The sequence below is a fragment of the Typopeltis vanoorti genome, chromosome 22 (assembly GCF_054136105.1).
Source record: "Typopeltis vanoorti isolate ZY-2024b chromosome 22, IOZ_Tvanoo_1.0, whole genome shotgun sequence".
NCBI lineage: Eukaryota > Metazoa > Arthropoda > Arachnida > Uropygi > Thelyphonidae > Typopeltis > Typopeltis vanoorti.
In genome coordinates, this window is record NC_143570.1 from 86,259,733 (window position 1) to 86,278,221 (window position 18,489).

Sequence of the window (18,489 nt, forward strand, 5' to 3'; positions counted from 1 at the left end):
ACTAAAATGAATGAAGTCTCAATATAATGAATAAAAGAAATAAGGTTTTAAAACTGTTCTATCAAGCTTACACTTGGATAAAGGATTAAACCAAATGTGCAAATACCAGCTTTTAATGACCCTATGTCAGAGAAATGTAAGAACACTCTGATGAGATACTAAGTTCTAGCTGCATTCTATCTTAACCAGACATATTCGTCTTTTTTTACCTCCCTGTTAAGGAGTAAGCTTCCCTCACTGTCATTCCCTAGTTTTATGAGATCTCTTGCACCTGTTGTTTACCATACTTTGGGAGCAATCTGGGATTTCAGCAGCAGATTATTGCCACAAATATAAAAAAATAGCAAGTTTCATTAAACAGAATAGGCTTGCAGAGCATACTATCACTTCTACATACAGGGTTCACTGGAAAAAAGCTAAAATGCTAAAGTTCTATATGAGAAAAGATTCTTCATGGAAAACATATATACAATGAAAGTTTTCAAGCACTATTATTTTGTCCAAATCTGAACAGATCTGATGATCTACATTTATCCTTATTGTAGGAAATAATATTATTTCCTGCACACATCAGTGTTGTTTTCTGTGTGTGTGTGTGTGTGTGTGTGTGTGTGTGTGTGTGTGTGTAACGTTTACTAAATTTGAAAGAACGTAAATATAATTAGACCAGTTTGTTCTACTACAACTCAAAACTACCATAACTGCAAAAAATTTCATTTATGCTTCTGCTATTGTTCCATCCATTACATCAATAATACTAAATAAGCTTGTGATGAGAAAAAAATTCTATGAATAAAGAAATCTCTCTCTCTCTCTCTCTTTTTTTTTTTTTTTTTTGGCATAAGTAATCTAATCCCAAATAATTCCATTATGTTCCAACATGAAGAAGTGCACAAATTTGCAAGAGACAAAAGATAAGTCTCGATGATTAGATTATTATTGATAACAACACTTTCACACTAGTTAGAGATGCAAGAGATTTGAAACAGGAGGCAATTGCTACTTAGTTTTGACTTGAATGAAACTGAATATCATACTGAAAAGAAAAGTGTGCAAGAAAGTTTTAAAAAGAATCAGAATTGAGCAGCTTTCAGAGGTGAACTGTAGACTCAAATATATGAATATTGTTTAAGAAAAAATGAAAGAATGCTAAAACAAGAATGAACCAAACCTTAGAGACCCAGCAGAAGATTGTGAAGAAACAGTGATTCATTCAGCCAGAAAGGCAGGCATGTAGTAAATTTATCTGCAAGAACAGTAAAATAAAAATTCAATGGTGGACTTTGGAGGTTAAAGATACAATCAAGGAAAAAAAGAAAGTATATTGAATTGGTGGTGGCATAGCTAGTGCATGAAGATGGATGCAATGCATCATGTGAGTGTTAAAAAGATAAGTATTAGTAATAAGGAAGGATATTATTGTTACAAAATTAATAACGGAAAAAACTCACGTACAAAGATTATTTAATAGTATAATTTTCACCTGTGTGTCACAGGCATCTTCAGTACATTAAGCTAAATTAAACAATAACTGACAATTCCAAAAAATCAAATACCCCTGTCTATGTTATGAAAAAAATCCATAATTGGTACCTTATTCGGCGTAACAGCGAAATCGTGTCCTTTTGATAAAACAAAACATTCACAGTCTGTTAATGGACGTCCGGAAACATTTATAACTACTTTATCTATATCAATAGTATTATTACTGGATCTAGGTATGCTGACCAGTGATTCAAATTTGCATTTTAGCTTGTCATGAGAATCATTAAAGACCTTTAAGTAAGAACTCGAAGATATGCGCATTACAGTAGTAAAAGTTTCAACCATTAAAACAGATTCCAGAGCATTTTTTATATCCATAATTTCTCTATTTAAGAGGGCAAGATATTTTTTAGCTTCGTGTAGCTGATTATTTAAAAGAGACTTACTAGCTTTGAAGTAGATCCGATGAGCTTTTGGGGACCTAAAAACTTCTTTTATTTTACAACAGGTTGGAATAACCTGGGCCATCTTACATCGTTTAAGGAATATTAATCTGTTAATGCATTTGGTCTTCTTTACCAATACTTTACCATATTTAGCAGATTGTTTGGAAATAGACTCTCCGTGAAGTCTAGCAATAAGTTTTAAAAGAGGTATACCATGAGTAGACATATCGATACAAAATTAATAATGGAAAAAACTCACATACAAAGATTATTTAATAGTATAATTTTCGCCTATGTGTCACAAGCATCTTCAGTACATTAAGATCAAATTAAACAATAACTGACAATCCCAAAAAGCGCCACCTAAGTAGCTGGTGTAAGATAACTAAAAAAGTCAATAACTTTCCTAAAAAAAAATAAACAAAAAAGAGAGACAGGGGACAAGAGGAAACTGCAAACAGCCGAAAGAGTGTGCAAACAAGGGATACAGAGATGAGAGGGAGAGAAACAAGAGAGAGAGAGAGAGAGAGAGAGAGTGGAAGCCATAAGTGTTAGGGATGCCAGTGAGAAAAGGACGAATGAATATCTTTAGAGTGTTCATATATGGAGATTTGATGATTCAGGGTTTGCGGAGTAGAGTGCCAGAAGAATGCTTGCCTGGTGGAATGCTAGAGAGACTGGTAATGGCAGTGAAGAGGGATGAGTGTAGAGGAGATGATAGTAATGGTTGGGATAAATGACCTGAGAAGTAGTGTGAATTGTGTAGCACATGATGTCCAAGGAAAGATTGTAAATATGCCGCCCCAATATGATAATGCAGAGAGGAGGAGAAAAACAGTGATGATGAATGAGATGACAGTGAGAATGTGCAGAAAAGAGGTCTGGAATATACGGATGTGTGAAGTACATTTGACGATAGAAAAGAGCTGTATGCAAGAGATGAATTACATTTTAATGCAGAAGGATGCAGACATTTAGAGAAGCTGTTTTCTGAAGAAGTGAGTGTGTTGGGACAGAGAAAAGAACTGCAAAGATGGAATGTTGCAGGGATGGCCTCATGTGGGGATAGTGGCTTAAGAAATGAGGGGGTGTACACTACACTACATTACAGAGTCAGGTGGAGTATGAGGGGAGTAACTGGAAATACACCGGTTTTTCTGTATACAAATGCTAGGAGCATTATGAATAAATGGAATGAGTTTGTAGCATTGATTGACTCAGTCTCCCCAAAGGTTGTTAGTATTAGTGAAACTTAGTTAACTGAAGAAGATGTTCTAACAAGGGTAGAAATCAAAGAGTAGAGCATATTTCAGCAGGATAGGGAAGGTAAATGTGGTGGTGGTGGAGTTATTCGTAATAAGAGATGAACTGTGTGCTCTCAGGGTGGAGAATCTCAGTGGAAATAACACCAAAGGCTTTGAAGTATATGGTGTGAGATGGATGTTTATACAATAAGATATTTAGTGAGATGTTGCTACAGACCAAGGAATATAGACAGTGATGACAGGAAATGTTTAGGAAAATTAGTTTGGCAAGTGCAAAGTGAGCGATCATTATGGAGACTTCAACTATAGACAGTAATAAGAGAACTGAATTTTTGGATTTCTTGAGGGACAACTGTTTTAGGCAGCATATGGTGGATGGAACACAAGAATCAAGCATTTTGGATTCAGTCACAGTATGTCATCGCGGTCATAGTCTGTGCAGTTAGCCTAGTGGCTTTGCACTTCACAACCATATGCCTGGGGAAAGAATGTCCTAAGTTCAATTCCTGTCAGCAACATGAGGAGCTTAAGGATCTTCCTCAGCCACAGCAAAGTTAGCCGGTCTTGGGCATGGACAGCAGGGTTTTTTACACCCGTTTATTTGGGGTTTTTCATCCTGCAAGCAGGCAAACCGGCCCCGTGAACACACACGGATCTACAGTCATAAACACTTAACCCCCCCCCCCCCCATGAGGGGCTCAACTTGCCCCAATAGGGATGGGAGAGAAAAGGGAGGAAACGCCATATGAATAAATAAAAAAAATTGCAGTTACAATCAGAGGAACTGATTGTGACTGAGATGACATACTTGGCTCCTGTTGGTGAGAGTGACCATGTAGTCCTGATTTGGAGGATGAAGCATGTAGAGATATCAAAACAGAAAGAATTTATGTGGAATTATAAGAAAGGCAACTATCATAGACTTAGAAACCAGCTTGCAGCAGCAGAAGGGATGAAAGAATTTGAAGTGAGGGGGTCATTTGTGCATGAGAGATATTTAAGAAAGAATTGTTGACAATAATGACAGATTGTATACCTCAAGTGAAGAAGAAGCTTAAGCAATTTGGAGTCAAACAGATGAGAGAAAGAATAAAAGGGGAATTGCAAAAGAATATGAAAGGCATATAAAGTGAGAGAGGTGGAGATCACTTGCATGAGGAATATAAGGCTCAGGCTAGGAAAGTAACTAGTATTGTAAGGAGAAAAAAATTAGAATATGAGAGGAGACTGGCACTGCAATCCAAGGAGAATCCCAAGGACCTTTTTCTGATATTTGACGAGTAGGAGGAAAAATTATAGTGAAGATTATATTGCTGGCAGAGATAGGAATTGGGTGACTAAAGCAAATGACATAGTTGAGCTATTTAATGATCACTTTATTAGACTGCTCCATCCTGGTACTACAGGTTTCATTCCTAGAAGGATAATGGCTGGTGAAGTTTTAGAAGTGAATGAAGAGGATGTATTCCAAAGACTGAGTACAATAGTCAATAAGGCAGGGGGAACTAGATGGAATTTCACCATGTGTTTTAAGGGAATGTGATATGAAACTGACTTTACCATTAACTTTGTTGTTTAATGAAAGTCATGCAAAGGGGCAGGTTCCTGGAGAGTGGAAGGAGGCTAAGATAGTACCACTGCATAATGATGGCTATAGAATGGAGGTGTCAAACTACAGGCCTGTTTGTATTTCTTCTGCAGTTGTTAAGATTTTGGAGAAATTTGTAAGAACTCATATACAAAATTGGGCAGATAAGAGTAATATTATTTTTGGGAGCCAGCATGGATTTGTTAAAGGACACTCTTGTTTTAGTAATCTGGTTACTTTTTACAATAGAGTAACAAGAGCAGTGAATGAGGGTAGGGCATACACTGTAATTTTCATTTGACAGGATACCACATGACAAGTTGGTTTTTAAGTTGCATATGGGTTTGGATATCAGGCTAGTAGATTGGATTGATGATTGGCTTTTTGATAGATATCAGAGAGTTGTATATGGGGAGCAGTATCAGGGAGTAGGAAGGTTACAAGTGGAGTTCCATAGTATTTAGTCCTGGGACTATTACTGTTCAATCTCTATGTCAATGATATTGTTGCAGGATCACAGGGAGATGTTCAGTTGTTTGCAAATGATGTGAAGTTGATGAGGGCTATTAGTAACAGTGCTGATGTTTTTTCTCTTCAAGAGGATTTGAATAAGCTGGAAAGGTGGGCAAAGCCATGGGGATGTCAGTTTAATGCAACTAAATGTAAGGTTTTAAAATTTGGGATCCACAGATGGGATGCTTCATACTCACTTGATAGAGTAATACTGGAAAAAGTGGAGGAAGCAAGGGATCTTAAGGTGATTGTGGATAGAGATTTGAAGTTCTGAGGACATATTGTGAAGTGTGTGAAGACATTTCAGAGAATTGCAGCAATGTTGAGGAGAACATTGATCATGAGAGATAAAAGTGTGCTGGTCCCATTGTATAAATCTCTAATCAGATTTCATCTGGATTTCTGTGCTCAGATTCTGGTCACTGGGATTTGAAGGGGATGAAGTAATCTTGGAGAGGATGTAGAGCCAGATAACAAAAATGATGTCAGGACTGTACAATGTTGCTAATGAGGATAGACTGAGTACATGCAGACTGTATTTGGTGGATAGAAAGCAAATGGGAGATATGATTGAGACATTTAAGCTGTTGAAGAGTTATTATCATCTCAATACTGAGGAGATCTTTCATATGGTAAAACAAGGGAAAGGAACAAGTTCAAGAGGCCATTCCTAAAAGTTGCAAAAGAAGGTAGTGAGTAAAATGGTAAGAAGTAAGTTTTTTGCATAGACAGTGGTAGAAGGATGGAATGCATTGCCTGAGAGGATGATGAACATGCTGACCAGGGATAAGTTTAAGGAGTGATACAATAGACTTTGTATTGGCCTCCCATGATGAGTCTAGTGACTCCATGGAGGTCAGAAAATAATCATAAATTCAAATAAGTCAACACATGCTTTTCGAGAATGTAGAGAAAAATGTGAAAAGTGAAGTGATGTGCCGTTCAAACAAAAGTCACAGAAAGACTTTGATAAGAATATATATAGAAGATAAATATCAGAAAGGTGGAAAAATGTTCTGGAAGCTACTGAAAAAAGATTACACATGGAGGAAACAATACCATCAAAGGATGATATGAAAAATGAAGAAAAAGGTATAGTGGATATCTAGAGTAATTACTTTGAAAGGATAAATGAAAAAAGAAGTGGGAGAATAATGGCAGAAAATATTCAAGTAGAATGCAATCAATACTTGAGAAAGAGAAAGCCATCAATAAAGGCAGCTGGAGTTGATAATATTTGACCAGATATGCTCAAATATGGTGGTATAAAAATCGTATAGTAGCTGCACTACATAATTGAGAATGCCTAGTTAGAAGGTCGAATTCTGGATGATTTAGATTAGAGCTCAAATTGCCCATCTATAAAACGGGAAATAAAATTGAAAGCAATAATTACAGAGTAATTTCACTGCTAAGAATTCCAGGAAGATTTATGTAAGCATACTTATGAAAAGCTTCAGAAAAAATTCTGAAAGGTAAACATGAAGAAGAACTATGGATTCAGGCAACAAGTCAGGATTAAATTTTCACTTTAGGGGAAAATAGTTCAGAAATACAACCAGGATCTATATTTAATAATAAATTTAGTTTAATCCTTTATCTAATTGTAAGCAAACAAAGTTTGCACCTGAAAATATCTTCAGGACTGAGATAAGGTGGTACATCCCTTGGCAACTTGCAGCAAAGGATGTACGACCTTACCTCAGTCCTGAAGATATTTTCAGGTGCAAACTTTGTTTGCTTACACTTGGATAAAGGATTAAACTAAATTTATTATAGTTTAACCAAGTGCAAAATAAACTTCCAATGATCTATATTTAAGTTTTCTGATCAGGAAAAGACAGACAAAAGATGTTTAAAAACTACAATTATGTAAACAGGCCATTATATCATAAATATAAAGTCTATATTTGAGTTGTATGATTTTGATGTAAAATCATGTGAGAAACAAGCGTGTATGCTATCTCCATTGTTATTTATCATTTGTATCACATTATGAAGAAAAGTGGCATTAGGCCTGATATCAAAATTGGAGATGTTAATCTCAGTCTTTTAGTTTATGCACCTGATGTTATACTCCTAAATAAATCCAATACATGTCTGCAGGATTCTATAACTAAAATGAATAACTGCTGCAGTAAATTTGGTATAAAAGTCACCAATAAAAAGACAAAGACTAGGAAAAGAGGCAGGAACACTGAAAACATTTAACTGAATCCTGAATGGGAAACCTATAAAACAAGAAAAACATTTTTGCTATTTAGGTACTTTTTTAATGAAAATAGTAAATTAAATATGGAAATAGACAAGGGAATAAGCAAAGGTATGCATAGTTGGGCATTATATGAATAAATTTATATGGAATAAGAGATAATTAGTAAAAGCACTAAAGAAATTGTATATAATGCAGTGTTCAACCCAATTTTCACTTATGGACATGAGAGCTGAGTTAGAATAACACAGTTGACCAAAGACTGAATACCACAGATATGAAAGTTCTGAGAAAAATTAGGAAAGTGAACGGATGGCATCAATGGCAGAATCATATTAAAAATGAAGATATCGGGAAGGAACTTGACATGGTTAGTACTGAGTAATATATGGGCAGAGTCAATCTGAAGTGGCATAGTCCAACAAAATGGAAGAGAAAAGATTAGCAAAACAGGTGTTTGATGCTAGGGTGGTGAGGAAAAGACCCGAGGAAGACCAGGATCTTGGTGGACTGGTAAGAAGCACCTTAGAAGACTGAAATATGAGATTTGATAATATTGGATTTATGACTGCTAACAGACTAATCTGGAAGAATATTGCTGATATGAAGTTAGTAATAATGTAGATTCTCGTAGACAGGCTTATACGTTGGTTATGCATTTCTAAATAACTTAGGGAATTGAAACAACGTAGATCCGAATATAAATTAAATTATACTTTAATAGATATTTCCGATATTTCGGCAATGTCACATTGCCATTTTCTAAAGGAACTTACAAAAAGGCACCTGTGTGCACCTGCCTTTTTGTAAGTTCCTTTAGAAAATGGCAATGTGACATTGCCGAAATATCGGAAATATCTATTAAAGTATCATTTAATTTATATTCGGATCTACGTTGTTTCAATTCCCTAAGTTATTTAGAAATAGTAATAATGTAAGCTTTTGATGTAGTACTAATCATAGTATCCTGCACAACCCATGAGGGTACACATCAAGAATCTGATGAGGAGAAGGAGGAGTGGGAGCTGATAATAAAATTATCATGTAAATGAGAATTACTAAATGAGTTTTTCCTGGTATGGTAACAAAAGTGATATTTGGTATTCTTACCTACAATAGATGGTGCAATTCCACCGTAATACTCTAAAACATCAGCACATCCAGCAATATCTACTTTTGCTTCCCATATTGGCTTACCTGTGTCCATAACTTCTACTTTGGAGATTTCATCTAATCTTTCCTAAATAATGACAATGAGCGAGAAGTTTACAAGAAAAATAAATACAATACATGTGTAATAGCTAAAATCCTGTTTATAATAACAAGGTTATCAGATCCGCATTACGTATAAATACTGGAAGTTCTCAAATTATTTTTTATATGACTCTGAACCAAGGAAGGTTGTAAACCTATAGTACATTAGTACTGACGATGGGCTAAGTTTCTTTTATTACTTTATTTTTTTATGTTTTTTTAAATTTATTTTTTATATAATTTGGAAACTACACTAGAAACCAACCACAGACTTTTCAAGCCACTTCACACCATCAGTAAGTGGGGTAGTAGTTTTAAAGTGGATGAAAGTCATGTTTCACCCAAAGACATTCTTAAACGACCATTGGAATTGGAATGAACTATTGGATGTAGAGCAGGTATGCTAACTACTCAGCCAACCAGACTGGTAGATGTACAACAGTACATTACAAAAGTCTATTCGTAATCTTGTTGAAATCTCAAAATCGATTTTTTACAGACACAGATATAAATGACGGCAGAAAAATAGCATTTTATTAATGACAGAACTATATTTTTGAATTACTGTTTTAATTCCAGAAATAAACCAAAATCAATCATAATAAACAACAGTTTCTTTTCTCTCTCTCTCTCTCTCTTTTTTTTTTTTTGAGAAGAAGCAGACGATTAATTAGTAAAGGATTCAAATGTTGAAGTGAGCATTTCTGATTGAATATCATCTACTACAGACACTTTTCCACATTAACTTTCTGAATGCTTTAAAAACTTCAAATATTAATATGTGTACTCTGAATGCATTCCTATTGCATATTTTCTATCACTTTTCTGTCAATTCATGTTTAATAATCTTTCATAATAATTACTCCAGACATTCAGAAGTCTTTACTTTCACTTACATTTTTGAAATTATGGAGACAACTACCGCATTTGAGTAAAACTTTAGTTTATCTTTACTTTCAATTCACTGGTATCATCTTTCATTCATTTTACAGTAGTCTTTCCTCAATTTTGAAGCTTTTTTCAATAGCCTCTAGAACATTTTCCATTTTTGTAATATTTACCTTCTGTATTATTACCAGTCTTCCCATGACTTTTATTTAACCACATTTACACATGCTACTCAGTTTTCATACATTTTTCTTTGTATTCTCTTAGGACACTTTCTGAATTACTTGCCAGAAACAATATGATTTCTCATTTTTGAGAAGTACCCCTTTAATTTTTTGGATCCAGAATGAAGGTCTGTTTTTTCTCTTTTTTGCAAACAACATCAACTCACTACATTCTTCCATGGTTGAAGCCAATCAATTTCCCATAAAGTTTTGCTACTGGGTGTCTAATTTTTTTTATTTTATTTTTCCAAACTCTTTCAGTTTTTCTTGAGTAATATTGTATATTTGAGACTTTGATTCTTAAGAACTTTTGTACATATTTTTGTTTTCAATGTAATACTCACTTTTATCCTGCTCAAAAATGATCACTTATTTCAAATCTCATGTATCCTCTTGTATTTTGAATTTTGAAGATATCACTAACAACAATAACACAGCAATTAGGTCTTTCATATTTCTGTAAAATAAAATGTTTATAATGACTATAAACAGCTATTCTGATAAGATCTCAATAGAGAAAAGTTCATCATCATCATCATCTTAAAATTCCTGACATGAACCCTCAAGGTGGGGGGGGGTTACAGGATATTATGATAGTACTACATGATGAACTCACATCATTACTAACTTCCTATCAACAATTTTCCTCCAAATCAATCTGTATCTGTCAAGACTCCAACATTATCAGATCTTATATTTCTGTCTTCTAAGGCACTGTTTACTGTATTAATCTATCTATATTTTGGTCTTCCTCTGGGTCAGCAATAAAAGAAAGATGCTACAACTAATTAATTAGGGATTAATTAAAATATGTGATTTATTGTGGGATAATAATGCTAATACTACACTTTACAGGAATAAACTCTTAAATAATCAGTATTAAGAGTTTAAATCCTGTTCTGGGAAGTGATCACAATTAACTATTATTATTATTATTATTGTTGTTGTTGTTGTAATAATGAATAAATTATGTAACCTTGTATTTGAATTACAACAAATGTTACCCATGTTTTTCCCTTTGAACTCTAATATTGCATTCTACTGTTAACTCAGCTGTGACCAAGATACGAGCATGTGAGTACAAATCATGTGATGTGCTTTGAATGTTGTTGCCTGATCCTCTCTATTTTCTCTGATGATGTCCTTGTAGCATAAGATGAAATACATTGGAGTTAAAGTATGTGGTGCCATGGCTTAGTGCATTAAAGCACCTGTCTAGTACATAAGAAATTATGGGGTTCAAATCCCACTGGTGTCAGCAAAGTTCTTGAGAAGCAGGTTTTTTTGCAAGGAGAGTTGTAAATAATTGGAATGCATTGCTTGAGTGTGTGGTGTCTGCAGAGAATTTTAATGTATTATGTGTGTATGACAAAGGACCACATGCAATGAGCTTTTGACTCCATGTGGGTCTTGGGATAATAATAATAAATAAATTCAATTTTTCTGTGTATGTGGTGGATGTTATAAAAATTTAATATTCAAACACAAGTTTGAATATTAAATATCAAGCTTGAAATGTGGAAAGGCAGCAGGAGTAGATGATATTCGACCAGAAATGCTGAAGTATGGTGGTATAAGAGTCTTACAGTGGCTGCACTGCATAGTTCAGAAAGCCTGGACAGAGGGACGAATTCCCGATGATTGGAGTAGAGCTCTCATAGTACCCATATATAAAAAGGGAAATAAAACTGAATGTGAGAATTACAGAGGTATTTCCCTACTCAGTGTTCCTGGCAAGATCTATGCAAGTATACTTGAGAAACGGTTGAGAAGAATTGTGGAAGAAAAGCTTGGTAAAGAACAAGCTGGATTCAGGGAAAATAGAGGCTGTCAGGATCAGATCTTCACTTTACGACAAATAGTCGAGAAAGCATGGGAATATAACAAAGATCTGTATTTAAGTTTTGTCGATTTGGAAAAGGCATATGACAAGGTGCCAAGAGAGAAGCTATTCAATACGCTGCAGTTATATGGTGTCAATGGGGCATTATATCAAGCAATACTAAGTCTTTATTTGAGTTGTGAGTCAGCAGTTAGAATTGAAGGAAGTACGGGAAGATGGTTTAATGTTAAATCTGGTGTGAGACAAGGATGTACATTATCCCCTCTGTTATTCATTATCTATATGGATCACATTATGAAGGAATGTGGTATTAAACCTGATATCAAAATTGGAGATGTTAATGTCAGCTCTTTGCTTTATGCGGATGATGTTATACTTCTAAATAAATCCGCTACAAGTCTGCAAGATTCTCTGACTAAATTGAATAGCTGTTGTAATAGATATGGTATGAAGGTCAGCAATAAAAAGACAAAGACAATGAAAATAGGCAGAATCATTGAAAATGTCAACTGTGTTGTGAATGGAGAACCTGTGGAACAAGTAAAACATTTCAGCTACTTAGGCACAATTTTTACTGAAGATGGTAAACTAAATATAGAAATAGACAACAGAATCAGCAAAGCTGGTATCTTGGGAAGTCAATTGAATAAATTCATATGGAATAAGAAAGAAATTAGTCGGAACACTAAATTAGCTGTATACAAGACTGTGTTCAAACCAATTTTAACTTATGGATCTGAGAGCTGGGTCAGAAGTAAAACACTTGACCAAAGACTAGAGACCGCAGATATGAGAGTCCTGAGAAAGATTAGAGGCGTGAACAGATGGCATCAATGGCAATATCATATTAAAAATGAGGATATTAGGAAAGAACTTGACATTGTCAGCATCCAGGAATGCGTTAGCAGAGCTAATCTCAGATGGTATGGTCACTTAAATAGAATGGGAGAGGAAAGATTAGCAAAACAAGTGTTCTCTGCCAGGTTGGCAGGAAAACGACCCAGAGGAAGACCAAGATATAGGTGGATTGATACGGTACAAAGTGCCTTAGACGATAGAAATATAAGATCTGATAATGTTGGAGTCTTGACAAGTGACAGACTGATTTGGAGGAAAATTGTAGATAGGAAGTTAGTAATGATGTAATTTTTTCATGTAGTACTGTCATATCCTGTACACCCCTTGAGGGTACATGGCAGGAATTTGATGATGATGATGATGAAAAAAAAATTAAAAACCAAAACCACATTTTTGGATCCCATATATCCAGGGTAGTTAAACTATCATGGATATACTGGGACTCAAAAATCTACATCCAGTATCCTCCTTCATCCTGTTCATAATGCAAATGCACTTACAAATTTGTTAACAGTTAAAAAATCCTCTCCTCCTAAAAAAAAGGAAATCCCCATCTTCATTAAAAATTCCATTCACTTAAAAAAATTTAATTTGAATTTTAATACTGCATTCCTGAAAATGTCTCCATACCAAATGAAATATCGAAATGATTAAACCTGCCTGCTGTTTAATTATTTCTCTTTTTACTGTATTCATTCCATTAAATTTTTAGTATGAGTGTTAACCAGCACCCAAACCTAAATGCATGTTTAGTTTGATTACTGAAAAATCCTTGCTCATTTGCTCAGACATGACCTTCCGTTAGTAAACCCATACTGTTCCTTACAAAGTATATTTTTTGTTTGTTCACAAATTTCTCTATGTGAGTTCTTACCAACCTCTCTAAAATCTTCACAATTAATCCAGAGATACTGACAGGTTAATAATTAGACACACCAATCTCTGCACCACCCTTGTGCAATGGGATTATCATGCATTCTTTCCATCCCTGTGGTACCCTTCCTGAGCTAAGACTCAAATTCTACAAGCATGTCAAGGGCCTAGTCAGTTCAGCTGAATATTCCTATAACATACATGCTGATATCCCATCTGGTCACACTGCTAAATTCATATCCAGGTTATACATTGTTCTTGAACCTCATTCTTATGCACCTCTATCTCTTCATCCAATGTAGTGGTATCACTGTGCCCCATGTTACATACACCTAGTTGACAGATCTTAGGGAAGCAAGCACTCATTATCTGAACAATCTAATCTGCTTCTGACACAAGGGTACCATCTACAATCACTAAAGTTATTCTTACACATTCATTTTTTTCTTTTACCTGTAACACAGCAATAAAATTCTTTTGGGTTGCCTTTAGCCTGCTCAGTCAGTTTCTTTTCATACTCTGATTTAACTTTCTGAACATGACTAGAACACTTGTTATTTTTCTGGCCTGAATTTTATATTATTATTATTATTATTACCTCAAGACCTCATGGAGTCAAAGACTCATCTGGGAGGTCTTTTTATCACACACACACAGCTCATCATACCGTTCTTAAACACACTCAAAGCAGACAGCACACTCTCAGGCAAGGCATTCCAATCATTTACAACTCTGCACGAAAAAAACCTGCTTCTCACTCCCCTACTCACGCCCTCTTTATACAGTTTCCAGGGATGACCTCTGGTTCTCCCCAGATCTCCCACAATTTTCTGTAGAACTTCTCCAGCATTGATCCTATAACAACCCCTTACTAACTTGTAGGTCTCTATCATATCTCCCCCTCTTCCTCCTGTTCACCAGACTCTGCAAATTACATCTTCTCAATCTTTCTTCATACTCGACATTCCGGAGGTTAGAAACTACCGTTAGAAACTATAAGTTGTGCAGTGACAACTTATAGTGACAACTTCCTTAGTCAGTTGCCTTAGGACCCTTTCCAACATCTCTTCGTCCTTCTAAAAACCTGGTGACCAAATCTGGGCACGATAGTCTGTGTGGCCTAATCAAAGCCTTATACAATGGACAAGAATCTCCCTACTTCTACAAGTCATTCCCAGAAGCCTTTGTGTTGTCACAATTTTGGCTATGTGTCCCCTAAATTTCAGATCCTCTATCCACTATCACCTCCCTTCTCACACCCACTTTATACAGTTTCCAGGGATGACCTCTGGTTCTCCCCCGATCTCCCACTATTTTCTGTAGAACTTCTCCAGCACTGATCCATAACAACCCCTTACTAACTTGTAGGGGATTGTTATAGGATCAGTGCAAATTACAAATTCCATCTTACAAATTACATCTTCTCAATCTTTCCTCATACTCGACATTCCAGAGATTAGAAACTACCTTAGTCAGTCGCCTTTGGACCCTTTCCAACATCTCTTTGTCCTTCTGAAAACCAGGTGACCAAATCTGGAGACAATAGTCCATGTGTGGCCTAATCAAAGCCTTATACAATGGAACAAGAATCTCACTACTTCTACAAGTCAGTGTCCTCCGCATCATTCCCAGAAGCCTTTGTACTGTCTTCACAATTTTGGCTATGTGTCCCCTAAATTTCAGATCCTTATCCACTTTCACCCCCAGATCTCTTATTTCCTCCACCTCCAACAATATATCCTCACCAAACATAAATTCTGCATCCCATCTTTGTTTTCCAAATTTTAAAACATTACATTTTGCAACATTGAACTCACATCCCCATTTCCATGCCCAATATATATTGAGCACGGATATATTTCATAATTCTTCTCACTCTTGCACTCTAATATCATCTCTTACCCCTAAACTGACACCTCATATACATACATAGAAGTTTCCTGAAATAACCTGGCAGCCATCAAATGGCTGCCATAGCTATCTTGGATAATTCAATTTTTAGACAGGTAGGGAGAAATGAAATTACTCCCCTAAGATGGGGAGGGAGGGAGAAAGTAGCATCTCCACTGGGTGTACAAATACACAAACCTTTATCCTAAATTTTAATTTTGACAGGCTAATAGAAAGGGGGGGAGTTCTGACTAGTCACACAGTGATAGGTGGCAAAGATAACCAGCTTGCAGGACATGAAAAATGTGGGGGTTAGATATCGGTGAATAAAGCAAATACTACACTACCAAATGACTATCTGGTAATACAATATATTTTGTTTGTTTGTTTATCACTTCTGTCACTGCACAACTTATATGAAGAATGCAGAAAAAATCTTTGACTAACTATTAAACATGTATCTCAAGCATTCTTAAAATTTTCTATCAAAGTACGCATGATAAATGATATATCCTCAGGCAGTCACCTCGTTAAAAGTAAACTTTTTATCTACTTACTCTCACTTTTGAAGCTGCTGCGATTAGTAAATGACCTCTCTCCTGACTACCAAGCTGAGACCAATTGTTAAACGCATGATGTGCTGACTGTACAGCTCTAAAAACGTCTTGTGGTCCAGAATTGGGAATTTTACACAGTAGTTTACCTGAAACAGTTAGCAAGAGTTATTTTATATACTTTAAAGAGTGCTGATAATTTGTAGTAAGTATATTAATTATAAAATATGGCATGAAAGTAAGAAATGAATTGTACAATAACACTATATAATATGATTAAGTATAGTTTCTGTGAAATTCCCATGCTACTCCTCTTAAACGCTATTAATATAATTAACGGCTATTTTAGCCTGTTTTTGTTTAGGAGTGGCCCTTATATTTAATACATTGGCTAACATAACTCAAAAAGGGGTATATATATATATATATATATATATATATATATATACTTTAGGGCATTATGGGCGAGTATAGAAGGTAATTATGGCAGAATAAAAAATGTGGAAAAATTTTGTACATACCTTGTTTTTGGTTTAAAGATGCTTTCTAAATCCAAGCTCTTGCTGAAAGGTTGTATGTAAACGGGGGGGGGGGGGGGAGAACATGGGGATGTGCTTGAGACACGGGAAATAAGTTTGGAAATCCGGGTCTATTAATAATATATATATAAATATATATATATTATTTTGTTGTGGGGAGAGGGGGGAAAAACGAAGGGGAAGGGTATCCTTATGTGGAAACTGGGGCAAGGGTTTACGGGGAGTGGACCGTTTCGGTCATCGTCTGACCATCGTCGGAACTTTGTGGGAATGACTGTAGGGCTATGTGAAGGCTGCAAGTTGCATCTGCCAAATTTGGGGATTTGTTGTCGCTAAATGGCCAGAGGCGTGGCTTAATTTGTAAGTTTTGGAACGTCCAACATTTGGAAATTAGGTAGGGGCGGTGGAGACGTTGATAGAATTTCCATTGCATTTTATGGCAATAGTTTCGGATAGTCTAAGCATTGTTTCGTTTTCTTGTTTGTCAATGATTATGGCTTTGTCAATTTGGGGGATGTGTTTTAGTTCAAGGGCATGAGCTGCAATTTCTGTCTTCACCGTATTCTGTGTTTTGTTTTTCTCTTTGATGTTGCGATGTTTTTTTGTGTTCAGATATTCTGGAATGGGAATATTGCAATCCCTGAAGTGCTCTTGTAGCCTAGTCCATAACGACCTAATTGTAGAGCCCATGTAGGTGACGTCACAGTCTTTTTGACAAGGAAATTTGTAGACTACGTTGTGGTGTTCGAATATTTCTTTGTGAGTGAGAGATTTAGTAGGTTTTAGGAGAGTTGCTAATTTTTGATTTGTGGTGAATACTAGCTTATAGTTCGTGTTTTTGAAAATGTATTTGTAAGCCTTGTATGTGTTTTGGATGTATGGCAATTTGATGACCATACGTGTCGGGAAGTCTGCTTTTGTTGTATTATTGTTAACACGGGATTTTGCCGTATAGTTCGCGTAATTTATTAGATGTGTGGGGTAGTTGCGATTTTTGAAAACCTGTGTTAAATACTTGAGTTCTGTGTTAAGAAAATTGCTGTTGGTTGAGAATGTGTAAGCATTGATAAATTGTGATAGGATGACTGATTTTTTAATGGAATATGGGTGGTATGAATTGAAATGGAGGTAGTTTCCGACATGTGTGGGTTTGTGGAATATCTTCGTGGCTATTCTGTTATGGCTTCTGATTAATGTAAGATTTAAGAAATTGATGGATTTGTTCTGTTCTGTTTCCATGGTGAATTGTAGTCTGTTGCTAAAATCGTTGATGGATGTTTGTAAGGCGGAGATGTGTGAGGGTTTGCCAATGCATAAATATCGTCTACGTATCTGCCATAGAAGGTGATGCCGGGGGGGGAGGGAGTAGAAGTGATTCAATGTGTGCCAGGAATAATTCCGCTAATTGTCCACTGATGTTTTGGCCCATTGGGAGACCGAAAATTTGAACATATAAGGAGTTGTTGAATTTAAAGAAGTTGGTGGATATTGTGAGTTTAATCAAACTAATGATGTCATTTGGTATTAGTTTTGTGCGTGTGTGTAAGGTGTGGTCCTCGGAGAGTAGTGTGTGTACGATGTCTAAAGTTTGGGGAACATCCACGTTGGTGTATAATGAAGTTGCATCTAGTGAGGAGAGGATGTCATCCTGGGATGGAGTAGTGTTGCTTAATTTCCAGAATAGGTCATCTGTATTTTTGATCATACAGATAGACGTTGTTAGTAGTGGTTTGATGAGTTTGGCAACAAATTTTGATAAAGGAGCTGTGGTGGTGTTCTTGTAGGAGACTATGGGTCGTATCGGGTAACCGTTTTTCGGGGAAGACAGAAATTGCAGCTCACGCCTTTGAACTAAAACACATCCCCCAAATTGACAAAGCCATAATCATTGACAAACAAGAAAACGAAACAATGCTTAGAATATCGAAACTATTGCCATAAAATGCGATGGAAATTCTATCAACGTCCACCGCCCCTACCTAATTTCCGAATGTTGGACGTTCCAAAACTTACAAATTAAGCCACGCCTCTGGCCATTTAGCGACAACAAATGCCCA

General features: G+C 35.8%; 1 protein-coding gene across 2 annotated transcripts in view; it reads right to left on the reverse strand.

Annotated features, from left to right (window-relative positions):
* LOC150094541 (4-trimethylaminobutyraldehyde dehydrogenase A-like) overlaps positions 1-18,489 on the reverse strand; it is a 149,823-nt gene that overhangs the window by 102,913 nt on the left and 28,421 nt on the right. For both annotated transcript variants that reach the window (XM_090412176.1, XM_090412175.1), the window contains exons 3-4: positions 15,897-16,042; positions 8,620-8,749 (exon numbers count right to left, since the gene is read on the reverse strand). In XM_090412176.1, the coding sequence (XP_090268302.1) occupies positions 8,620-8,749; positions 15,897-16,042 (276 nt within the window). The remainder of the gene's footprint in view (positions 1-8,619; positions 8,750-15,896; positions 16,043-18,489) is intronic.